General features: G+C 39.0%; 1 protein-coding gene across 2 annotated transcripts; it reads left to right on the top strand.

Annotated features, from left to right (window-relative positions):
- Positions 1–1,132: 1,132 nt before the first annotated feature.
- Positions 1,133–25,166, top strand: RAB12 (RAB12, member RAS oncogene family). 2 transcript variants are annotated; one of them, XM_066183238.1, is made up of 7 exons: positions 1,206–1,531; positions 13,025–13,085; positions 20,880–21,018; positions 21,515–21,604; positions 22,524–22,628; positions 22,911–23,063; positions 24,269–25,166. In XM_066183238.1, exons 1-6 carry the CDS (start codon positions 1,288–1,290, stop codon positions 23,022–23,024), a joined length of 753 nt encoding a protein of 250 aa, XP_066039335.1. In that variant the 5' UTR covers positions 1,206–1,287; the 3' UTR covers positions 23,025–23,063; positions 24,269–25,166. The 2 variants fall into 2 exon arrangements, with proteins under 2 accessions (XP_066039344.1, XP_066039335.1); XM_066183247.1 differs by having other exon boundaries at positions 1,133–1,531; positions 22,911–25,166.
- Positions 25,167–26,307: the final 1,141 nt, after the last annotated feature.

A 26,307-nucleotide genomic window follows, 5' to 3' on the forward strand; every position in this document is an offset into this window, starting at 1 on the left:
GGCCATTCTATGATTCTGCACCCTTTGCTGCCAGCTGCATCTGAAAAATCTGTACTCTCTGAACTCTAGGTCCTCAGAGCTTGGAGAGATAAGAAACTTCCTCAAAAACTACAATGAGCAATGCTCATCCCAATCATTTTTCCCCTCATATGATTTATTACACTACTTCCTCTACAGCCATATTTTCTACATATTCTACATTTTTCTACAGCCATATTGCGTGGAATTTGAACAACTGAGCTGGCACAGGTGGTTGTTACAAAAAAGCCGGTGCCCAGGGGCAAGTGGGTACCAGGTTCAGAAATCTGACAGTGAAATCCATCCCCGGATGACCCCAGACCCGTGTGTGCCACCACACACAGGGGTTCTACCCAGGGCCGAGGTCTGCTTGACTACCTGAAGGTAAATTTACATGAGACAAAATTAGACAATCACAAAATCAAGAATTACAGAACAGGTCATGTAGGGAGGGTCCACAGTGGGTCGTCTGGTCCAACCTCCCTGCTCAAGCAGGGTCATCCTAGAGCACAGTGCACAGGACTGTGTCCCGAGGGATCTTGATTATCTCCAGTGAGGGAGACTCCACATCCCTCTGGGCAACCTGTTTCAGTGCACGGTCACTGCAAAGTGGAAAAGTTCTTCCTCGCGTTCGGGTGGAACTTTCTGTGCATCCACTCCCCTCGTTGCCTCTTGTCCTATTTCTCGGCACCGAGGGGAACAGCCTGGGACCCCTCCCTAGATATTTATCTACACACACTCAGTTGCCTCTTCTCGAGGCTAAGAAAGCCCAACTCCCTCAGCCTTTCCTCGTGAGCGCAATGCTCCAATCCCCCAACGAGGATGCAGACCCCGCCACCCCGGCAGAGACAGCTCCCACTGGCAGCTCGAAGCAAAGACCCGGCTGCACAGCTCCGGAGCGCACCGCGGCTCACCCCAAAGGGGGCCGGGGCAAGGCTGAGCCCCCCGGGCCGCACTCGCACGCCGCGGCCGGGCCGGGGCGGAGCAGGCCGGGCGGGCGCTCCCGCCCCCGGCACTGCGGCGCGGCCGCGGCTCCGGCGCGGCAGAGGGCGCTGCGCGGGCGGGCGCGGGCCTGGGCGCGCCGCTCCCGGCGGCGGCGGCGGCGGCGGCGCAGTTCCCGTTCCTGTGGCTGTTCCCGTTCCCCTCGGGCAGGGCCGGGCGGCGGCCGCGTCTCGTCCTCGCTGCCCCCTCCTCCCCGTGCCTCGCAGTGGTCGCCGCCGGTGGCGGGGAGGGCGGGGAGGGAGCGCGGCGCTGCCGCATGCATCGCTGATGGAGCCGGGCTCGGGGCTGCCGCAGCGCAGGGCGGGGGGCGGCGGGCTGGACCTCGGGGCGGGCTCGGCGGCGGGGTCGCCGGCGCTCTCGGGGGGGCAGTCCCGCCGCAGGAAGCAGCCGCCGCGCCCGGCCGACTTCAAGCTGCAGGTGATCATCATCGGGTCGCGGGGGGTGGGCAAGACCAGCCTCATGGAGCGATTCACCGACGACACCTTCTGCGAGGCCTGCAAGTCCACCGTGGGTAAGAGAGCGCGTCCCGTCCCGGGGGAGGGGGCGCTCCTGGCCCCGCTGCCGGCAGGGCCCGGCCGTGGGAGCGCGGGGCTCGGTGCGGCGGCCGCCCTTCCCCGGCCCCTGTCCCGCCTTCCCCCGAGTGCGGGCCCCGCTCCCCGTTTGCCAGGCATTGCCTTCCAGACCTGGCCCCGCTCCGGGGCGCGCCGTGGTCCCCTTCCCCTTCCCGCCCAGGGCAGCGGGGCTGGGTCTCCCCGGGTGGGTTCCTCGGCCGTGAAAAGCTCAGGGGCTTGATTGGTGCCGGACTTCAACAGCCCTTCTTGGAAAGATCGTGGGTGTCCTAGTGAGCTTTGCGAGTTCTGAGAAGCTGCTGGCTGTCCTGTTTCAGCCTTGCTAACGGCAGGCAGTTTAAAGAAAAAATTAGGCATGGTTGGTAAAGCAGGTTTTTTTGCTTAAGTCTCAGATTTTGCGTGTAAGGAGACAGAAGTGTTTCAGGAGTTGAAAAGTTGCAGTGTGTATTCAGTGTACTCTTCCAGTGTATTATTCAACTACTCTTCCAGACCACAGTCAGATTAACTCCAGATGGCTGCTATGGTTTTGTGAAGAACCTCCCTGTGATGTTAGATCCCAGGTTAATGTTTTGTTTCTTGAGAACATTGCGTGTTTGGCTCTTTATACAACTAACTGGAGAGCAAGCTCCTAGTTCTGTAGTGTGCTGTCTTATTCATGGTTTAGTCATCTGTGCGAGTCTTGGAGGTAATTTAATGCCTGCTGTCTTTTAATACACGAGTGTGTAAAGGGAGGAAAACAAGCTAGTTAGTCTGTGTTGTTATTAGAGCCCTATCCTTGGAGTTGAACTCTTGAGTATTGCAGCAAGGTGGTTGTTAAAGTTGGTGTCACTGGAAAATATGTATGCTTAGCTTAATTGTAGCTTGGAATGTGAGGGAATCTATAGCATCTGATGAAAAGTGATTGTATTGCCTTTTAGAAGCTGAGTTATTACTATCCAAAATTACCTTCCTGGAACAAAATGATGCACAGTTACTCATACTTTTGTTTTAATGTGTGTTTTACCAGTTATTTAATTCTTTCCTAGGCTAAGAATCCAGATCTAGTAGTGCAGATTAGCACTGTTATGTTGATAAAGTTTTTGGTTGGAAGTTGGCAACTTAACCTTGTAGAAGTTGGAAAGACAGTGATATAAGAGGCATTAATCCTCAAGGGATGTGTTGTCATGAAGAAATGTTGATGGCTTGTCTAGATGAACAGATTAATTGAATTTATGGTACAACTGAAGTACAATTAATAGAGGAATGTGTTCTTTATAAATTCCCCAGGTCGAGACATTAATTTTAATTCTCCTGCATCTTCTTTAGGTTGACCCACATTAAGGGTTCTGTCAAGTCTGGGCTGGTCTCTGTAACTGGGGTTCGTTTCCTGCCGTGAATCTTGGGAAGTGAGGGGGGAGATGGTTTAGAATCCGGTCCAGACTCCTAGGCTGGTGCCTTTTGAGCAAAACTGATTTCCTAAATTACTGAGACAGTGATTTAAGCAGAGAAGCTTCCTTATTTTAGGGAAGAAACAGGAAATAAGTAGTGATATGCTGCTAGACAGAAGGTTACGTAATGTTTGTTGTACAAAATGTGCCAACATAAAGCAGCATAGGGAAATCAACTTCTGCCAAAATGCATGTAGAAGGACTTGATAGTAATGGCATTCTTTCAAGGTCCTCAGATTAAATTTGAGAGCTGTTCAGATTCCCCCAGATCTTTTGACTGATAAATGAAAGAGCTTCTCACAGTCAGCTCATATTCTGATTTTTTTGCACTATGAAGTAACAAAAAGTAACCTCTGCTGTTTACATTTTATATAGATTGAAATAAACCCACACTCCAAAACAACCTGAGTTCAGCCTCTAATACACAGTTGAAATCATAAAGCTCTTCCTTTGTCACCACTTAAGTGCGGTGGTTTTCAAGAAATTGCAAGTGGAGAATGTTTTGAAACATCAGTGAAAGTGCTGTGATTGATCCAGTTACATAAACTGAATGTACCTTGAGTTGAAATTTGGAAAGGCCATGTAACCAACCAAAAAATGCATGTTGTTATATGTACCTTATGTTAGCAAAGCTGTATTTAAAATGGAATCCTAGAATACATATTTACTTCCTTACCTTGATATGAATGGTCTCAACCTTAATTTCATGCTTTTATACTAAAACCTGTGGACATATAGGACAAAAAGAACAACATTTAGCACCTTAAGCTTTTGTATGAAAGCAGAGGCCACTCAGAGGGCTTCCTCCAACAGTGGCAGAATTGCCATGTCCAAAGACCTTTTCTGTCTCCTGTCCCTAAATGCTGATAATAGTGGCATGTTACTGAAAAGTGGAGCATTTCTGCAGAAAAAGGAAGGTGTAGATTCAGTTAAGAAAGATACAGTATTTAAATGCTAATTTAAGAACACTACATTGCCAGATTGGTAAAGAAAATTCTGTAATGAAAACACATCAACATATCTTCAGTCTCAGCTCAGAACTTCTTTGAAAGTGTTCAAAAATAGCTTGGCAGATTTCAGCACGTTATTCATAACAGCACACAATGTGCTGTTGATCTAAAATTCTTTTGATGTATTTATTTTGGGCATTAAATTAGTTGCGTGGAATATTATGTCTCCTTAAATCTGCTATTTACATAGCACTGAGAATACCCAATATGCTCAAATATTTACTGATTTTTGAAAAATGTAAAATTCGTCTCTCCATGCCAGTGTTAAATACACTGTCTTTCTTTAATGGAATAATATCTTGTTCAGCGGTAATTCTGAGATCATATTAGCTTTGTCAACAAGCATAAATCTACACTTCTAAAGTAAAATTTGATCACCATTTATTATTTGTTGCCTGCATTATTCACACAGGAGCAGAATCCAAAGCTATTACTTGAAGGTTTTCCAGATTTGGCAATTAAAAAAAGTATGCACCAAATATGGTGTGAAGAAGAATGATCTTTCCAAGGGTAGTGGATAAATACATTGCCACATTTGTAAGAAGATTCAAGCATGGGGGGGAAGAAACAGTGTTTGCCTCTGCTTCTTCCACCCCCTTATCCCACCTCAATTAGTTCTTATCCTGAAAGAAATATATCCTAATTCAGATCTCCATAATCATGATGTTAAATTTATATATTATTTTTTTTAAATGGTGCTATCTCAACCTCTTTTTCATCAGAGTCCCTTTATGAAAAATTCAGTGGCCTCTGTTCTCTTCACAGCGTCTGTCCAGCTACTGCTCAGTCTCATGGTCGTACACCCTACCTGATCCACCAGTTCTTACTTCATTCCCAGTCTCCCTGCTGTTTTTCTTCCATGACATATCTACAGAATTCCTGTACTCGGCAGTATGTCCTGTCGATCTCATTTTTCCGCGGGCATTACACTTCTCTCCGGGTTTTATTCTCTGAACCTGAGGTTCCTGCTCTCCCAAACATGAGGCCCTGCACTGACTCACCTCTTAGGATGCTGATTGTCCTCATCCCTCAAATCAACTCAGGCTCCTCAACTTTCCTTTTACATGCTGACTTAGTAGGTGAAGTCTCTTGAGACCTCATCTTATCTTTCAGCTCTTTCCCACCAGGTCTAAAATCATCCCAGGAGAGAAGCCTTGCCCTTGATAATGGCAGTGCAGTTTATGTGCCTTGTGCATTGCTGGCTGTTTTAGCAGCTGTTCATAGGAAACCAAAGTATCACTTGTAGTAAACACTAAAACTTCCTTCTGTCCTCATTTACAAGCAAAATAAGAGTGAGGTTTGTAATGGGAAGGTTTGTTGTGGATCAAGATGAGAATTTAGTGACCTGTGATCTGTTATGGGCTAATCGGAGCCTGAGGGATCCAGATCAGTGGCATGTAAATGCAAGACTCCTTTGGCTTCACAGAAATGCTCTTTGACCTTGTTTCACCTTCATGTGGAATGGTATGGAAGTCGGAAACTCCTGAGATTTACAGAGGTCCAAAGCTGCTCCTTCCAAGTGAAATTGTTCATATTATTATTTTTTTTTTTAATACTGTGCAAAATTCCTAGTGTCCATCATATAAATAAGAGCAATAGTAAAAAACTTTAGCTTTGTCTTCTATCAGAATGCTCTTAAGTAAGGCAACTTCTGTCTTTAATTTACAGACATTTCTATATGGTATACAAATATATACATATATACCTTTTTGTACGTATGTCAACATATGTTTGGGGGTTCTGTCACAATTCAAACCTGCCTTCGTTTTGTTTATCCTTAAAAAATGTGGGCTAACAACATAAATGTTAAGTTTGTCCTACAACATAATTATTATATTATATTATATAGCTCCCATAAGCTTGTCATACAACATAATTATTTTCACTTAAAAGTATCAGACTACTCACTTTTTAAGTATCTGTCATTTTTCAGAACATCCCTTTAAGTTGCTCCTCAGCCTTTTTGGTTATCTAATCAGTATTCATGCAGGCATTGTAAACATAGTATGTGGCTTACTAATTATTTGATTTTTTTTTTCAGTAAATCAAATCTATGGCTTAAAAATAAATTTAGTAATTTGATATAATCTGAGATGAAGAACAATCTATATAAAATTTTCACAAAATCTTCCTGAGTCAACTAAAAGAACATTCCTTTCTTTGATACACTTGTGTGTGCCTGTGGGCTCTCTGCAAATATAATTAATCATAATTTTTCTTTCAAGATTTTTTCCCTCCTTCAGTAAGATGGCACTGAAAGCTTACTTGGTGTCAGGAGATGGGAGAAAGAGTAGAAATAGATGTTTCTTAGTTAACCACATCATGACGAAGTAACAGTAAGATGTTCTTCCTTTAATCTAAAAACAGCTCTTAACTGGAGAAATTTCTGCAGTTATATGAAAAAAAAAAAAAAGGAAGGAAGTTTTGATGAGGGATAAGTAATTCTGTGAGAAGTGACTGTTCTTACTTTTGCATATCCAGGGTGTTAATCATCTGGTTTTGTGTGTTGGCTTTTTGACTAGTGCAGAATAGTGTAAATAAACCATACCAATACCAATGGTGTGCTGCAGGGTCTTGCCAAACTATAAACAGAGAGGAGCAGGAGGCTGGAAACTCGCAGAGAAAAACAGTTTTGTCTTACACAAAACCTTAAGACAATTAGGGAGCATGGATGAACCTCCTTGTTTGTCTTTGAAGGTGCAAATTATGACAGAAGCCAGTGTCTCCTGGAAGCTGCCTTTTACCTTGAGCAGCAGTGTAGTCACTTGTAGTGGACAACATAGGGACTCCAGCAAGTGAAAACACCTGGCCAGTCATTGCTTGCCCCAGATGTGTCAACTAAGTGTATTTTACAGCATTTGGTAAAGTCAGCAGTGGTTTGCTATGCATAATCATTTGAATCCTCGTAAGTGAACAAAACTGTAATTTAAAACAGGAAAAGGTAGGTAGATAATATAAATTATTAGGGTTTAGGAATAGGGTTTTGTGGAGGTATGGGGTTTTTAATTAACAAGAGGTTACAAGGAAGAGTAAATTTGAAGTTTGAACTTTGTTTTTTTCACTTGTAAACTAGATGTTAACTTCAGCTGATAGAAATATTCAGGCACTGGGTTATATCAACACTGCAGGACTGTCAGAGTCCCTAGTCAGGACATACGTGAGAATACGCAAATAAAACAACAGGCAGAGTGAAGAGGCCACTTGAATGGTGTCAAATGGGGAGTTAGGTTTGCAAGGAGAGTGGAATGCAGCTGTCAGACTCAGTCTCTGCTGTGAACAGCTGAGCGTGTCATTAGCAAAGAAAAAAAAGAAAATAGGACCATATGATTCTCAGGGACTTCTGGAAGTTGGTTAGCAACACTTTTACAACTTACTTCTGCTGATATCTCAAGGAGAGGGAAACTTGATACCCAAAACATAATGCTTATAGGTTCTGCCTTCTAAAAATCTGGATATTGTTGCTCATGAAATAACCTTTCTTTTTCCATTCAGTTTTCCCTTCAGGTCAGGTAGTTGTTGACCAGTAGCTCAGTGTGTTTTTCTGTTTCATAATCAGACTCTATTTGAAGTCTTGTTCATGAAGCCACAGAGAGACTTACTGCTTCCAGTTTCCTCTTCCTTCTCATTCTGTTTGCCAGGATTTTGGTACATGCTTTGAACTTAGTATCCTAAATAGTGTCAAAAGCCTAATTTTTCTGAAAGGCCTTATTGTCCGCAAGAATGTAAAGAAATTATAATTTATTCCTTTTTCACTGAATTGGGAAGTACCAAGCACCTGAAATGTTTAGAAGCTCTATATTGGACATTCAAAAAAAAAGTTATTTGATTGCACCTTCAGCATTTACTCACAGCGTGTATATTACACAGAAGAAAAAGAAAGTTGGTATCTGTTTCATTCTAGTCTGTAGCCCAGTTGCGGTATGGGTACACTTTTATTTTAGGCACGCAGTCTCAAATATCTGCATGTTAATCGTTCTAGAATTACACACTTGAAGCTCTGTGGACAACGTACTTTACCTGCCTCTAAAATAATCCCCAGACATACTTACATCTGACTTAGCACTAAATTATTCCAAATCTCCTCTGTGAAATTTTAAAATTTGTAACGTGCAGTTTGAAAGAGGCATTTCCACTTTGGTGTGGTTTAAAAACTAACTGCTTGCCCTAGAATTTGATTAAAATAAGACAAAATGGTTTGGGGTATTTTTTCCTAGTAACAGTTTCCGTAATCTTTTCCTGTCCTCCCTTTGTACCATTTGTTGTTGATTGCTTCCTCCTCCCCTCAAGCAAGAGGATAGAAATCAGAAGGCATGCTCTTGAGCTTCTTTTCATTGACTTTGGCAGTTTTGGGATAGGTGCAAGTATTGTTTGAGTTACAAACCAGGACTAATAAAGATGGCTGTTACCTCAAAACTCATGTGACCTCAGTTATCAAATGTAGCGTAAGACAATTTTTTTGCATACTACTGTCAGATGTCTAAATTCAATAACCTGTCATAGCCTTCATATTAGTATGTCTGTTTTAAGGGTTATTGGTATATTACCTCTGAATTTTTAAACTGATTGTGTTTCTTTAAGCATGGCCTGATTATCTTTCACTGATTGAATTACTTTGATGCAAATCACTAACAGGCCTCTGAAAATTGAATCCATTGAAATTGATTTTAGTTAGAGGGGTTTTTTGTGCTCTATTTGCATCTGTTTTCCCAGCTCTTCCATTAACTTTGTTACCAGGAAATCTTGTCCACTGAAAGGTCACTCTGTGTGCATTAAGCAAAACTGTTTCTACTTTCTTTTTCTGTCTGTTATGAAAGGAAATTAAAGATTGCAAATCTAAACATAAAATGCATAGTAAGAAGCTTCTTTGCTATTTTATTTCTAAACAAATACATTTGGCTTTAAAGAGAAAGGCTGCATCCAGTTGTGTGTATCTCAGTTTACACTTTAGCAGATAACCTCTAGTTCATTGGGGGTGAGAAATTAATGTTCTGTAGTTAGTACTGAGCTAGGCTTCAGTTTTGTAGGATTTCAGTCTCAAGTTTGAAACAGTCTCAAGTCTGATCCATTGACAAGAGATGTCATCCTCAGTGACTTGCCCTTATCTAGAACTTCATTAGTGCACTTCTATTTTGAGTCTCTGTTCTCTTTCTCTTAAGGCTGTTTAGTTTTGAAAAGAGTTCAGACAGGTCGTTTGGCTGTGTGTTTAATATACTTTTAAACCCTTCTGTCCTGGTAGCCCTTTGTTTTTCCTGGAGGAGGCATAGCTTCAGTTGAGCCCATGTTGTAATAGATGTTCTTCTTTGCATGAAGTGTATTTTTTATCCAAAGTTCATGCACTACTAAGAGCAGCGGTGAACATTAAATAAAATGTGCCAAATCCTTAACTTGTGTTATACACACCAGTTGAGTGTTGCTGTCCTTAATGCCTTATTTGACATATATCTAGCCTGTGGGGAGAGGAGGTACTCCTTGACAGATTTAAGTTGTAGGGCAAGCTCAGTCAGTTTACTTTCAAGCTTTCAAATGCTTAAATAAATGCAAAATCAGAAACCAGAGGCTGTATTTTTGTGCCTTTTACGTTAGTTCTTGGAGGATGTTTTTTGGAGTCCTGAAAAAGGCCTTTCCAGGAAAAAATGAGGGTCAGAATGTGACATCCAAAATACATACAATTTTAATCCATAAAAAGAGAGATGGTGATTTGAATTTACTTGTTGTCTGAGTGTAATAATTTTGGAAAATTATTGATTGCCTGTTGTCCATGCAAGCCTGATATATTGAGACAAGGCTGGCTTTTAATGGGAGGGGAGATTGTAATAAGCCTTTTGGTTCCCTTTACATCACTGTCACCTGGCAAATGGCACGCTTCAATCTGGTCATAAGCACATGCACTTGTCAGATTTCTTGTCAGGTGTATATTTTGTTATTCGCTGACAATAAATTAACCAGCAGGGCTTTAAATGCAAGGTAGGTAGAATGCAAACCACTGATAGTTTGCTGGTATTGTCGCAGCTAAAGAGAGCTTTTTAAAATCCTTTCTTTTTATAAGTTATTCAGATTTAATGCAGTTGTCAACAGTAATTGTTGATTCTTCTGTTATATAAAACTATGCCAGGGTAATTGTATGGATAGCAAAGCTTTTCATTTAGGTATTTCTGTTAACTTATGTCAAGCTTAATAATTTCTTTCATTGACCTTTTTCTTAACTCAATGCAATATTTGAAATTGAAGTGGAAAACAAATTATTGTGTTGTTGTTTTAATTGAATTACTACTTTGTATGTAAACTCGAAGCCCTGGCTTTGGCAGTCTATGGTGAAACATGCTAATGAAACCTGACAGGCTTAGGAATTTGTTTCTTTGTGTGCAAAAGGAAAGCTGCCAGATTTTTTCCTTCAGTATTGGCAGACATGAAGCTTTTGGTATTGTGTTGATGCTTGCAGAGCATTACTAATTATAAAAAGTAGTTGAGCAACCTTTGCAAAGTTCTGGCACTCTGTCTGACTTAAGTGTTAAATGATTCAAATGATTCTGTAGAAGATTCTGTCTGCTTTTCCAAAACTGTTGTATTATTCCTTGCAAAATTTCACAGCAGGGAACTATTTCACAGTATGACTTTAGGATGATTAATAGAAAGATCTGCCTTTAAAGTAAGAATGCTGTTGACATATTACTTATTTTGAAACCATCTCTTTAATATAGAGGGGTTTTTTCTACTTCATTTTATTAATATATTATGCCTTCTAGTCCCAGGAAGTCCCATGTTGAAAACATGGTTTATTACAACAGTGGAATTTTCTCTCCATAGTCAATTATTTTTACTTTTTAAAATATAACAAAAACTTTTTGGTTTTTTGTTTGTATAAGACAGCAGTGGTTTGTATAAACCACATCCATAAAAATAAAAATATTTTTGTTTTGTAGTTATTGAAACTTGCAAGAAATCCCTGTGGGGGTTTTAACCCTCAGGTTGGGATCCGAGATGATCTAGACTTTTTAACATCAAATGAATGGCAAATCATATAGTATGTTGTGTATGACAGAATGCAGGATTAGGAATTGGAATTGAGATGTCTGGGCAGTTATATTCAAACTTCCTTGAGGACAGGAGAGGTTTGAGGAAAGCAATTACAGTTAATTAAGTTCTATCTTGTAGACAAAGTTGTGACTATTAAGACAATTGCGTTTTATAGTTTAAATGCATTTATATAGAGAAAAGGCTTATAACAGTAGAAATGGATGTGTGTTTCTTTAAAAATATCATTATTAGAATAGAATGACAGAAAATTCTCATGTCACACACTTTGGATGCTAGAACATAGCTGGATCATTTCTCTTCTGCTTTTGCACTAAGTCACTTTTCAGAAGTGTACGAAAAGATTTCTTGAAGTTAGGATTAATAAATTCTTTGACATTTTAATAATTTGAATATTTTTATTAATTTGCATATGCCTACTTGAAAATTGCCATTAAAGTTATAAACTGTTTAGTTCAAATTAGTTTAACACATTAACTCTTGGGATTTGAAAAAGATGCATGTTTGTAAGTGAAGTACAGGCATCATATGTCCTGAAAATCTCTCCGAGAATTGGTGGTTAAGTGTGGTAGACACTATTAAGGACATGGAGAACGAGAAATGTCATGGTGTGATGATATTACTTTTAACAATATGCAATGTGCAACTGCAAGCTGTTAGAGGGGATATTTGTTTTGGAGAATGAAGGTTAGTTATCCTTCCATTTGTTTAATCTGGCTGAACAATATCCACCTGCTCTGCAAACTAAAAATATGGACATAATAGCCAAGTTCAGTCCCCTCTGTCAAAGTTTAAATTCAGTCTCAGTTCTTAATATCAGCAGGGACACTCAGCTTTTACCAAGGGTAGTCTTTGGGGAAATGTGCTGTTTTTGTTAGAGAAAATAAAAACCATTTTTCCTCTTCGGTTTCATCCTTGTTCTTAGTTTACAATTGCATGTGAAGTAGCAAAAGTGTTTCCAACACATTATGCTTCTACACTTCTGTGTGAGTTTTAAGTGTATGGGTCTGAACCATGTTCTCATGTGTTTTTATTTCTCCCTTTTTGATTTAGCTCTGTTAGGAGAGATGAAGTGTAGAAGGAAGAACTGAAGCAAAAATCTTCATACAAATGTATCCTAAAATGAACAGGTTCATAACCTACAAATCTGTGATATTCTAGGACATTTATTCCCTGATACATTTTTGTAGTTAAGGTGGTAATGTTTTGTGTCTAGGTATTGTTTGACCGCAGTATGTCTTATGTGTTGCTAGCCAGCATTATTTTTTTTATAGGAGTTAAATCTTTCTGTATAACATAGTCTTCATGGTTCTATCTTTGATATTTAGCATGCATTCAAAATGTGACTGGAGTTTTGAGACGATGCATAAAAGTACCATACAGGTATAAAATAATTTTTAGAAGTCAAATACCCTCTTTGAATATAAGAAGTTTGCTAATAAATATTTGCAGGACTTAACAATGACAGTCTTGACAAACTTCTTCATAAACCAGCTTTAATTCTAGGACTTTACAGATGCTAAGCATCCATCCTGGAAGCCAGACCTGTATTGTTCCTGCTTCACAAACAGCAAAACTGATGTGGAGGGTTTGGTTCTGCTCCATGCCTCCAGGGCATCTGTGCCAATTGGAAGTAGAACAGGCTTGTCCTTGACAGTCGAGGTGAATAGAAGAGAAACAATCATACTGTGCCTATTGTTTTTCTGTTGTGTTGGGTTTACCTGCTGCTGGAAATTTTGCACAAAGTGGAAGGTTTATGTTGTGATGCTGCCAAATTAGAGGCTATGTAGTGGTTGTCAAATCCCCATGATGTTCCTGAGTTGACCGTAGTGGTGCAAACCCTTCTGCTTGTTCACACTGTTGCAAGTTGATCTAAAAAAAAAAAAAGTATCAAAAAATAATAATTACACCCTCATTACTTTTGCTTCTTATTCCTCCTTTTTTGTTTACTGTATTTTATTTATAGGTGTTGATTTTAAAATCAAAACAGTAGAGCTAAGAGGAAAGAAAATTAGATTACAAATCTGGTAAGTAAAACAAATGTGCAACCAGCAGTATGTTTTAATTTTTATGTTCTAGCATGAATTAATATGCTTGTCTAATACTACTATTAACTGTTATAAGCTGGTTTAGCTCTTACCCTATTACTTCTCTCCTCCATTCCCACAAGACTTAAACAAAACCAAATAGCTCTTAGATTTTTGTGAGGATAAAGGAGGAAAAGGAGAGATAACGTTAGAAGTAGGGCATGAATGTAATTACTGAAATATTAATGCCTCGCAGAGGCCTTGAGCCCCTTTTCCTGGAAGAATGACATCACCTACACAAGAAATAGGAGTTCTACCAACAACAAAAGTTGACTGTGTTAAATAGACACTAGAGGAAGTACATTTTGTTTTCTTTATTTTTCTGGACTGATTCAAACTGACCTTCATTGTAACAGCAATTATAAAGCAACTGTGAAGTATTTTCTAAACTGTTTTTCTAAAACTTGGTATAGGCAGTGCTGTTTCTTTGACACTATTTTTAAATAACTTCAAAGTGAAGGGCATTCAAGACTTAAGTAAATCATATCCACTCTAAACAGCATGGAAAAATAAAGCAATCCCATGCAAATAAGACTATACCTTTACTGGTACTGATGTCCTACTGCAGAAAGCTCAATGTCTGAACTAAACTCTTCCTTTTCTGGAGTAGGCTACATGATTTCTGGTAATGGTTCTCCATGTTAGTGATTAATACGATTTTTATTGTTTAGAAATTATTGAGCTAAACACTCCTTTGTTTTGCAAAGTAGTACGGTACATAAACATAATTATCAGAGAATAAACCAGCTATGTTCTGTACATTAATCTTACATACTACTTTGTAGAAGCTTAGCTTTGGTTTATTAACAGTGTGTGATGCATAATTGGCATTGTAGTTAAACTATTCAAGCTGCTAACAATCCATAGAGGGGGGGAAAGCTCTAAATATTCTTTTTATTACACTTTTGGGATATTCTGGTAATTTTTCATTCTTATGTACATGGATGCAGTGAATTCAGTTTACTAACTCCTCTTGGCAGGTCACCATCAATTCTGTCTGTCACACCATGTGTCTGTCTTGCTTCCCTCTGAGTTAACTGCCGCTTCATCTTTGGTCTCATCCGTCACCTAACACTTGAATGTTAGTGGCATGTCTTCATTCATCTGTCCCTGTTTGGAAACCTATGACCACAAGACTGGCAGTTGAGCCAGCAATTGTTAGCCAGGGTCTGCTGGAGCTGACAGAGGTAACAAGAAATTCTGATGTGGAGATGTTAACGTATGCCTGATATGCATTCTTACTGTGAAATGTGCTAAACTTACAACAGAAAATTCTCATGTTGAATAAAGTAAAAGTGAAGTTTTTTGGAAAAGAAATGTTTAAACCATTATTTTCCACATATTGAGAATATGCTAGTAGGATATAGGAAACTTTAAAAATTGAATTTAAAAGTTGATAGATTGCTAAGATGTGATAATTACCTCTATGGGAAGCCTTACTAAAATGGCCAGGAAAACACAATGTAGAGAGATAATATTTTAAAATATGATAAAATCCATGAACATGACATCCTGCTCCTAAGTGTCACTTTCTCTCCAACAGTGGCTGTTAAAATGTTGTTCTTATACTTAATCTTTAAAACTGCCTTGGCATACTTCCAGTATTTTTAGAAAAGCAATTAGATAAGCATGAATTTGGCTAATTAATTCTGAATTCTGTTGGGCATGTTTTTGGGCATACCTATAAACTCTTATTATCACAGAGTTATTTAGGTTTAAAAAGACCCTTAAGATCAATGAGTCCAAACATTAACCCAGTGTTGATAAGTCCACCACTAAACATTGTCCCCAAGGGTCGTGCCTGAATGTCTTTGCAGGGTCATGTTTAAATCTCTGTTGAGGTGACTCAGCCATTGCCCTGGGCAGCCTCTTCCAGTTCTTGACAATACTTTTGGTGAAGAGATTTTTTCCCAATAGCCAATCTAAATCTCCCCAAATGAAACTTGAGTCTGTTTCCTCTTGTCCTGTCCTCTGTTACTTGGGAGAAGAGAACAACCCCTACCTTGCTCCAGCGACCTTTCAGGGAGTTGTAGAGAGTGACAAGGTCCCCCCTGAGCCTCTTCTCCAGGCTAAGCAACCGCAGCTTCCTTAGCTCCTTATTGTACCTCCAGTTGTTGGATTGAAGAGGAAAGCAATTTACCAAGTCAAACACTTGGAAGTTAAGAAATGCAAACTTCAGTTGCATGGCTGATCATAAGTCAGTCTCCTTTCATACCTAGACAGTGACAGAATTTAGGTTTCCTCATACTTCCTGGTAGTGTTATATACATTGATTGCAGTAACTTCACTACTGTTTCATTCAGTGAACAGATAACTTCTGAAGTTTACACTTACCTGTTGTCTTAAAAGGACTAAAGTTACATTTCAATGCATGAAATTTTGCTTTTTTTTTTTTTTTTTTTTTTTTTAGTAATCTGATGATTCTACTTCTAGAGTCAAACAAGAATGGTTTTTAAAAAGTTTACTGTGGTATTTTTATGGTCACTTGACCTGTCTCTCCCCTCAGCACTATCAGCAGAGTGTTTTCCACAAAGCTCTACAACTTGAGTTTATCAAAAATACATTAAAACAGTACAGTGTTGAATATTTCAAGCAATTAGGTGTGCAAGATGTCCTTTTGAAAGCAGCTTTCCACATGCTGCTGTTAGGAGAGTAGAACACAAAAGGACTTGTCTCCTGTGTTCCTTTCCTAATGGGGAACTGTGCCCTGAGGATCACAGAGGCATCTGCTCTCGCCTTTAGCTTCCTATTTTGGTCCCTGCTTCCCTTTTTTCCCTGACTTCCAGTCAGGAAACAACCTTCTACTCCTTAAATTATGCAATGATAGAGCTCTACTAGAGGACACAGGGTAGTATCCACCTTTTCTGTGCCACCTGGAGCAGTTAGTATTGCCCCTTGGATTGCCAGAAGTGGTAGGATACAGTAAATCAGCTTCTGCCTCACAGTCCTAGGCTGACACAAGCTCCTGTGTCCTGTGAGAAGTAATACCTGCATGCAGCTCAAGTCATGAGGTAGAGTAACCAGAACTACTGGATAGTGTAAGTGTGCAGGTAAATCCAAGCATCTGTGAATCAGTGCGTCTTCAAAGCTGGAAAACTGGATCAAATCACAGGGAACCCCTCACTGATGCTTTGAAGCAGGACAGGAAGGTGTGTCTGACTGTGCCCTCTCACCTGAGTAATCTGGGCAGTCACTGACATAAGCAGCTGTCACAGTCACTTCCAGCTTCCCCTCTGAAAGGAAGGACCTGGTTGTGGGAAGCAGTACTGCCCTGCCACTGTGCTCAGTTCCTCGCTGGGTGTCCAAGGGAGCTTTCTGATACCTCTATAGGCTTAATGCTCAAGGTAGTCTGCAACCTGGGAACAAAACAAGCTTGATTTGCTTCTGAAGGTGTTGTAAACCAGTGCATTCTCATAAAAAATTCACATTCTTCCTGCTCTGTTTTCTAAGAGACAGTTGTCTTGGAAAAGTCCCTGTTCTAGAATATGTAAGAATGTAATTTCTTTGGTTCAGTACCTCTGAAATAAATTATTTATATAATAAAGGTCTTAAATACATTTGTGCTTTATGGAAGGAAAAAAATCCATTTGACAGATAGTATTAACCTCTAAAATTACTTAAAAGCATTTTTAAAAATATTACTTGTAGGTTCCATAGAAGCATAGAGCACGTGAAAGTGTTTAATTAGTGTTAAGTTTTTATGTAAGTTTCAAAATATTTTCTCTTCTATTGCCATTTTGCACCACCACTCATAAAACATTAATTTAACTAGAGAACCAGAGACAGTTTTGAGTCTGTCCATGTTTGTTTCAACTGGTTTAGATAGACACAGAGAACATGTATGTAAAAGAGAAATTATCCAAAGATATTTTAATTAACTGTATTTGTATTGTGTTTTATGCAGTCTGCCATAGAACATGACAAATCAACACTTGAAAATGGGCTTTGTGTGATTTTTTAATTTGCTTTTATTTGTTGTAATGTATGTTTGTATTTTTGGAGTGATGTCTAGTTTGTTTGGGAAGCAAAAAACAGTCAAGCAGTTGGATTCTCTAATTGCAGATTATAGCTGGTTGAGGAGTCATACACTGTATGTTTCTGATTACAAAGTAGAAAGATCAATCCTTTTCATTTAGAAAACTTTCTTGGAAAAAAATCAACAGAAGAAAACTGCTTTTATCATTAAAAAAAAAATCTGATTTTTTTTTTTTTTCAGTTATGATTAGTCATTTTTTGCATTGTAGTAACTTTGTATTTGAGCCTCTGGAGTTTAATTTAATTTGAATTAAATTGAACTGACTTGTGCTATTGTGTTGATTCAGACCAGAGCAAATAAAGAACTAGTAGCACTTAGTATCATTCTTGAAAGTCATGACATTATGTACTGTTAGCCCAGTTAAACAGTGGTCATCTCTTCTTCCAGCTTTCCACTAGTGCTTCAATAGCTATCATTACTGAAATACTCCAGCTGCAAGAGTGTAATGCATCCATGAAAATAGTGTAGCAAGAGTAAGTGCTCCAGCCCTGCACGTTAGAAGAAAGCATTTGAAGTTGGATGTGCTTTTAATGTTAGCTCTGCATTAGAGGTTGTCCTTTTTCCTCAACGCTGGAAAAATTTGCTGCACTTTTTCATGAAAAATATGATGGCACCTAGTAGAAGACAAGATTTTCCATGCTAAAGATCAACTTGATGCTCAAACTGCAGTTTATTTAGGTAGCCTGGGGTTGCATTTTAAACTTACTTATTGCAGAAATAGTTTTCCAACTTTCACCCTTCAGTTTGAAGACTAATACAACGTAAGAGTAATGTTAGAGACTGCAAATTCTTCTTATTTTCTTCCACTTTTCAAAGAAAATAAGGATTAGAATATCACGCTCACAATCAGAAACCTGCTGGCTGGTTTCATTTCCACCTGCTGCAGGAGGAGAGGTGATGTATGGGGGAAGTCAGTGACTTCAGGCAAGGTGAAGAAAGTCAGCGATAATCCACTGTAGCTGGCATGACTCAGGTGCCAGTCAGTGGTCATCTGGCCATTTATTATAGGTAGTGGGCAGCCAGCCTGTCCATGGGTGTTCTAAACTGCCCACAGCATGTGGTGTGTCCCAAACAGCCAGCAAGCCAGACTACAGGTTGTGTGACATGTGGGTGAAGGACCTGCACAAACTGGAACACAGGGTGCAGCAGCCTAGGACTGCTATAAACTTTTAAAGAGCCCGGGAGTATTCTGGAGAGATGAGAAGCTGATAGTACCAAGTAGACTTGGAGATAGAGCACTCAGCAGGGCTGGGGAAATGTGGGGTTGGAGATAGCTGGAGTGGGAGAGTTGTGTGATGTTGCATAGTTCTCCTCATGGCCTACTTATCCAGTGCACTGATGACTGCCTTCAGGGAGGGTAGTTGAACATTAGTGTTTGTTTCTCCTCTGTTTTTATAACTTATGTACTCACTGATCTGGTACTCTGTGATGGAGTTGCTAAAGGTCCTTAGCACTCATCTGAAGGCACAGATAGGTGACTCTGAAATACCTTCTTCTGTATTCCACTAGGGGCACAGAAAAGAGGGAAAAGACTGGCCAGCAAAACAAACTGACGGACAAACAAAACCTAAAAGCAACTTTTCCAATTACTCTTCCAATAACAAACTTCCAATAACAAAGTTAGAATTGGTGTATTCTCCCACATGAGATCTGCCCTTCCACCTGCCTGCCATGTAGTTATTTGTGCTCAGAATGATGGAACTAAAGGTCTCCCCTCCCTCATACACTTCATCAGTAGGCTGGATTAGCAACAGATGACAGGGGCTGCTCTGTGAGGTCATAATTCTGAAAGTTCTGTTCATAAGCACTAGAGCATTGTTATCCATATGTGGAAAATCAACGGTTCGTGCAAAAATTATTAAACTTCTAAAAGACTGATCATCCAAAGGACCTTCCAAAAAATGAATCTGACTGTAAGAAATAAGTAATGGAAAAGAATGTAGAATTACTTGCTCTGAGTAATATTATGTATATATATATCATTTCAGCTGCCAGAACTTGTACTGCTTTACAAAAAATGCCTCATTAGTAATACGAAAACAACCAATTAACCGTCTAAAACTGGTCTGCGATACTACTGGTGCTTGACCTTATTGAAACAAACTACCTATTTTCATTTTTTGTAGAGTCCCAGAGCTTTATATGAATGTAATTCTGAAGTTCTGAGGGTGGGTTTTGAATAAAAATAAAAATCGATGCAATAGGAATTTGTTCTCTTCTGCCCCTTGTTGCGGTGTAATTGGCTTGCAGAGAAGTATAAGTCATTGTTTTCTCACAGATCATGAAGCAGAGGTTCCAAATCATTTTCTAGTGGACACTGCTTTACTCTGTAAAATCACTAGCAAATATTTTTTGCTATCAAGTACACTTGTGACAATTTCAGGGGCAAGGTAAATACTTCACTTGGAAACTTGCCTGAAATTCCTTAAGATTTTATGCAGAGTAAGATAGGTTCATGGTAGTCTATTCTACTGTTTGTTGTGCATAGAACCTGATTAAATCTTCAGGACAATCAATGTGGCATTTTGTGAACGTGACCTTTTTATTTTGGTAACAAGTGTTTCAGGTCTCCATTGTTAATCTCATTTCCAAGTTCATTCTCCTCCTCCTTTTGTCTAAAATGTGACTGTTGAAGAGGATTAATTTTGAAGTTCTGAGTCCCAGCACACATGCACACAGTTTTCCTCCCTCCATTCTTAATTTTGATCCATCTTTTGACAATGAAATTTCAAAATTATCCATTGACTTTGGGGGCTGAACTCAAGCAGCAAATGCTTGATCACTTTGGAGCACCATATAACTTATATTCAACTGAGATGCCAGTCACATTTTAAGACTTAGGATATGCACCAGCTATTTTTTAAGTAAAACTGCCAAAAATCTTCCCTAGGCAGGCTTGATGATGTGATTAAAAGCAGTTCAAAAGTTTTCATGGTTCAGTAAAAAATAACTCTTCTGTCTCATCTCCTTTGGAACAGAAGCCATAGCTAGTATGGGTGACTTAGTGGCATTGCTGGAAATTAGTCTCCAGTGTGAATGCACCCTGTCTGAAATACCAACAGTGCTGACAGTGAGCACAGAAATGTTACTTGCACAGCTCAGATAAACAGATGTAAGTGTGAAAGCCGGGTATCTAGTGCAAAAGTTGTACCACTTAGTGATTGCTCACTTTTTTCATTCACTTCTGTGCCAGTAGGTTTTGCAGTACTTTTAGAACCGTGGCTGAGTTGCTGTGGTTGAATCAAAAAGAGTCTGATAGCTCAAATAATAATGATCAGTGCATTGCTCGTTTTATAGTTGGGTGTGTGGATGTGTTTAATAAGCATGTATCCATTTATTTTTTCGTTTTTTCAGGGCTGTTAAAAAACCCAACCAAAAGTTCACAAAACAAACCTCAGTGACGCAAAACCAGCTTTATCTCCTGGTACATTTTCATTGGATAACTTCACTCTCAGACACACGTAGAAATGTTTGGTGGCCTTTCTTGGTGAAGTTAGTATGGGATAAATAGTTTTAATATGGAAACTTTTTATGATTGGAAGTACTGCTCCATTTTTTTCCCTGAAATTCACACATATGGAAGGAAATGTACTGTCTTAAATGAACGTGAGAGTGTTGTTATGAAAATGTAAACAAAGTTATTCTGTACTTTGCAAATTGATGAAATATTTGTGCCACTGTTTGCTACTGCTTCTTAGGGACACAGCAGGTCAGGAGAGATTCAACAGCATTACCTCAGCTTATTACAGAAGTGCCAAGGGAATTATTTTGGTGTATGATATCACCAAGAAGGAAACATTTGACGATTTACCAAAATGGATGAAAATGATTGATAAGGTATGCCTTAAGTATATTTTTTTTCCCTCAAAGAAATTTACAGCATCGGTTTAAAATTAATAAATTACTGTCAACTAATTTTCACTGATTACTTTTAGCCAGGATTTAACATTGATGTGTTTATGTTGTGAAATGGTTGTCCTTTCCTGCTTTCTTGATCTAGAATTGTCCTAGTTAGAAGTTTCAGTGAAAATCTGTAACATTGCTCATTTACCTTTGCAGTGGGGGGAGGGGAGTTTGTTTCCTGTCTGTGAAATAAGGTCATTGTGTTCATTCTTAGATAAACTAGAGCAGCTAGTTCTCAAGTCACATTTTAACATTCACATTAAAAATGGAATTTAAAATCTTTGAAATAATGTTTGGGAAGAACATTTACCTATAAACCATGCCAGTGTAGTTCCTTATTTAGTAGTAGAGTTGCCCTTTTTTGTGTTGTGTTTGCATTACAAAATCTTATATTTCTAGGTTTAGTTAATTAGAAATGTTTTAATTGCAGTATGCTTCAGAAGATGCAGAGCTTCTTTTAGTTGGAAATAAACTGGACTGTGAAGTTGATCGAGAGATTACTCGGCAGCAGGGAGAGAAGGTAAGGACAGGTGTCGAGGCAAAGCTGCTGATGGTCTGTGCCTGCTCTCGTTCAGACTGTTGACATAAGGGAGCATATTGAGAGTGGTGGTGGTCTCTCAAAATCCACGTGGTGTTTATTTGTATATGATGTGCAGTTGTAAGAGTTCCTGCTGGAGTGGTGTGTCTTTGGTCTAAAGAAAGAGTAAGCTACAAGTCAGCTTACTCTGTACCAGTAGTGTAGGGGATACTCCTTTTTGGTCTCTGAAGGGGGATGTAATGAAGACTTGAAGCACAAATAGAGATCTCTACTCAGGAAATCTTTGTGGGCCTTCTTTCAGATGTTTGCTTCTCAGTACTACCTTTGGACAGGCAACAGCCCTGCTTGATTACTCAGCTCACCTTTGTTTTCATATTTCTTTTGTTCTCTTACAACCCCAAAGTGTTAAGGAATCTGGCAAGAGAGTATGTTTGTTGTAGTGTGATACTCAGCACCATCTTACTGGAACAATGTCAGTATGGGCGTACACAAACATTTGGAATTGAAGGCTTATTCCAAACTTCTGGAGTCAACGCTTATTCTTGCATGTGTACTTCACTTTCCCACATTTTGAATAATAAAGCTGAGATTAGCTGTTCTGAGAAGTTTTTCCTTTTTGGCAGTCTGCAGCAGTATGTGTCAACTAATTACATGAATTAAGGCTGGAAAAATGCAGAGCACTTTTCCAATAAACTTATTTTAAGCAAAAATTAGCTATATGTTGCAATATTTGCTGTACCATGCAGATTCAGGATTACTAATTGAATTAGACTTCTGTCACAGATTTGGAGAAAGTTGTGTGTTTGGGGGTTTTTGTATGGTTTTATGAGGAGGATATATTTGCTATCTGTGGCTGTTTGCATATATCTTCATGGAGTTATTTTATTTTCTCTCCCATCAGTTTGCACAGCAAATAACTGGGATGCGGTTCTGTGAAGCAAGTGCCAAGGATAATTTTAATGTGGATGAAATATTTCTAAAACTTGTTGATGACATTCTGAAAAAGGTAAAATACTCAGGTGGTAGTATTCCTCTGGTCACACAAATGGTCAATGTTTAAAAATGACTGCACATGCTTGGGAGGACAGAGAGCAAGTACAGATTGTCAGGTGAAATTTTTGGATAATGCGTAGTGGGCATGATGCAGTTCACAGACTGCTGACCACACTGAATTTCACTAATAAGACCCAAAAGACCCTGAAATTGAGGCTTTGGCTGTCAGTGAACTCTTGAAATGAGTTCTTGCTATGCAGATTACTGTTTACAGGTGATTTTTCTTTTCTTTAAGATGCCACTGGATGTTATAAGAAATGAGTTGTCCAACAGTATCCTGTCCCTGCAACCAGAGCCAGAAATCCCACCAGAACTGCCTCCTCCAAGGCCACATGTCCGTTGCTGTTGACTTGTTACTTCCTCCAGAGTGAAAAATATGAGCAGGAGGGTAAAGAAAGTATCAGTACTACTCTGCACTACAATCATTTGGCAGTTTCTCGTTGCACTTTGTTATTCGAGTCAGAGCTACACACTAACTTGTAAATATGCAAATATGCAATCCTGTGTAGGATTCAACTATAACATTTAATTATTACCCCTCTCCCTCAAAATGATGTTACATTCATCGCCCCAGTGTTATAAATACTGTACAGTCGGTGGGGGTTTGCCACACATCCAGTTGAGGAGGAGGAGAAATTAAATCTATACCTATTCTTGACATAAATGTTGTAATAGTTCTTTGTTATTATAAACAGGCAGGCAGAAGCTCTTCTGGTATGAAGATAAGTATATGGTGCTTTGCTAACTATTTTAAAGACAAATTTTTTAAAAACAGAGGACTTTATGTACAAAGCTTCCATAATCAGCATTATGTTTCCTTTTAATGTAGTGAAAACATTTTTGGCTGTAGCATCCTCTGCTGACTGGATTTATTGAAAAGCTAAGTTTAATTTTTGGCAGTCTTCTATTTATTTTGTTTAATGCTGCACCCTTTCTTTGTGTACTGAGACATCACACCTGGTGCAGAGCTAAGATTGCACTTTGAAAAAACATATATAATTTTCTGCATAAACATAAATTTGGTTACAAGAATCTTGACGTTTCAATAAAAGAATGGAGATATATCAAGCTCTAAAAGAAGGTATAAAAAAAAAATGCTGCTGTCCTAGACAAATTGTTGAAAAAAAAAAAGATTAAGATGATACATTTTCCTGTGTTAAAGAATATATATGTGTATTTTTGTCTGGACATCTGTAGGGATGGGGGAAGGGAACCTAAGGTAAAATTATTTTCTTTCCTAATGGTGGAAATTATTCCCATCAAGCAAATACCGTGTTAGGATTTTGTCTGATAATGAACTTGTGAATTATATCTTTGGTATATCTTTTATTAAATGCACTGTTTAGTTTAGCTGTGGTAAATCAGTAGATACATATTTGAATAACTTGGTGTGTCCTGAATGTTGTGGTATTGAAAAACATTGTGGTCTTTCTAAACTAATGAAGTGCAAATAAAATTTTGTATTTATGAATGACAGTGGAACTGCACCTGTTATTAGAATGGCAAGTATCAAGTGATGGGTAAAAGGTAGAATCTGGAATATGGAACAACACTTGCGTTAACTTTGTTATGATTTAATTTTTTGTTTGACAGTTCCTTTACGTGTAGTTGGAAGAGCAGCAGACATCAGTTGTTCACCTTGGTCACTGCTGTGTTGGGAGAGCAGCTGATTGCCTGGCCCAGCTGATATCTTCAAATAGCATGTGACTGCTTGTCATGCTGTCTTAGCAGGTGGTCACCAGACTATTAATTACACTGACAACACAAGTATGAACCAGTCTTTTTCACACTACAGCTTCTCTACTTTGCATTCTCTGGTGCTGGAACCCATTTGGTCACTTTTGCCACTCTTCTAGCCAGAACACTGGCACTGAACAGTAAAGTATACCACTGACTTAAGCAGATTCTCTCTGTTTTATGGGAGAAAAAAAAAAGACACAACTAGCTGGTAACACCCACACCAAAAAAAAAAAAAAAAAAAGAAAAAAGAAAAAAAAAAAGCGCCCTTATTTCACAGAATAAGCTCTGACATTCTGAATTCAATGCCATGCAGGCCTGTAGCACACCTGGATTTCTACTGACAAATTAAGGAAAGCATGGTTGATATTTGTGCTTATGTCTTCTGCCACCTTGTGCCTAAACAGTTTGCTTTTTTAAACAGTAAACTTACAGTTTACTATCCTGTTGGGAAGATAAAATGAATTTCTAAAGCACTTCTAGGAGTTCAGATGATACTGTGGGCAATAGCAAGGAAGGGAAAATTACGGAAAGTGGATTTTAACTTGACAACCATTTTATTTTAGCTGATTTGTTTTTATTTGTACTTAGAAACTTGTGATTTTTTTCCTGCAGTTTTGAATTTAATAAAAATTAAGAAATTTGACTTAGATAACCTTTCTTTTTGTAATTCTGTGCTGTTTGTATATAGGCAGATTGGGAGCTCAGTCTCTTGTACCAAAAATTAAAAACTGTTGCATTTAAGAAGGACATATGTATTTGAGTGCTTGAATGTGTTTTATTATTCATTGGAAATTGTAAAATTTTCAGGAAACCTGTTTGCTTTCCATTCATTATACTATGAAGAGGGTTTTGTCTCCTGATTTTATCTCTACAGCTTTTATATGAATCAAAACCAGTTTATTTATGCCCTTGCTCCACCCAGCAGACATTAGTGGTGTGATGTGGGAAGAGGGGAGGGAGAGAAAAAGTTACTCATGCTGCTCCCTTGTCTCATATGCAAGTTCAGCATATGGCTGGTCAGCCCAACCTATGTTAGCATCTAATGATGGACTATTTGAATGGTCTGCACAACCATCAAGCATCACAGGATGGGAAAAAAGGGAAGATGAGAACTGACGCATCTGTGTTGGCAGATCACTGTTCTTCAGAAGCCCTGGTTGGAGAGGGGCTATTCCCACTCTTCAGGAAGTGTGTGGGGATTGTTTCCTTCTAACACTAAGCCCAAAAATGCTTTTTATCAGTAAACACATCAGGTGCTGCTGAGGTCCTTTAGTCCCTGGCAGGTTCTTGATGATGGACAAAATAAAAGTGAAAGCATTTTGATGAGTGAGCATGGCAAGCAGAAATCACAAGAGTGTCAGAAATTGGTTAATACCGTCTGCTGTGAAATAGTGGGGGGTTCTTGACTTACTTGAATCAGAGAAATAATGAAATACTGAAATTATTAGATAGATTGTGGTCATTGAAGGGTGGTTTGCCACTGATTTCAATGTGGTGAGGATTTGATACAGTAAATTCCTGATACTGTATTATGTCCAGTTAGCACTGTGTCTTTTACCAAAACTGAAATTCTTATCAGGAGATCGATACCTGAAACAATATTTGATTGTGTCCCTAAACATTTTAATCTGACTGTAATGGACATTCAGCCAGTGGGTTGAGTTAACAGATCATTTCTTCACAAGTGAACAGAAAATAGGAACACTGGAAATTTGTCTTGTGTCTAATAGTCACTACACAGAAAAACACTGAAACCACTGGCTTACCAGGACATCTTGAATTCTGCACTGTTGTGCTGTGTGTGCTAGAGAAATAGTGACAGTCAAATCTTCCTTTCACTAGATTTCTCTGCTCCTTTGGAGCAGAGATACACAACTAATGTCAAAATTTGG

The sequence above is a fragment of the Chamaea fasciata genome, unplaced genomic scaffold (assembly GCF_029207755.1).
Source record: "Chamaea fasciata isolate MVZ Bird 193981 ecotype frontalis unplaced genomic scaffold, bChaFas1.0.hap1 SCAF_1, whole genome shotgun sequence".
Taxonomy (NCBI): Eukaryota; Metazoa; Chordata; class Aves; order Passeriformes; family Sylviidae; genus Chamaea; species Chamaea fasciata.

Bases quoted from the DNA above. Each gene is read 5' to 3' on its own strand.
- RAB12 (XM_066183247.1), top strand. From the start codon at position 1,288: ATGGAGCCGGGCTCGGGGCTGCCGCAGCGCAGGGCGGGGGGCGGCGGG. The intron at 1,532-13,024 runs GTAAGAGAGCGC...TTTTATTTATAG, and splicing joins GGCCTGCAAGTCCACCGTGG to GTGTTGATTTTAAAATCAAA. The intron at 21,019-21,514 runs GTATGCCTTAAG...TTTTAATTGCAG, and splicing joins GGATGAAAATGATTGATAAG to TATGCTTCAGAAGATGCAGA.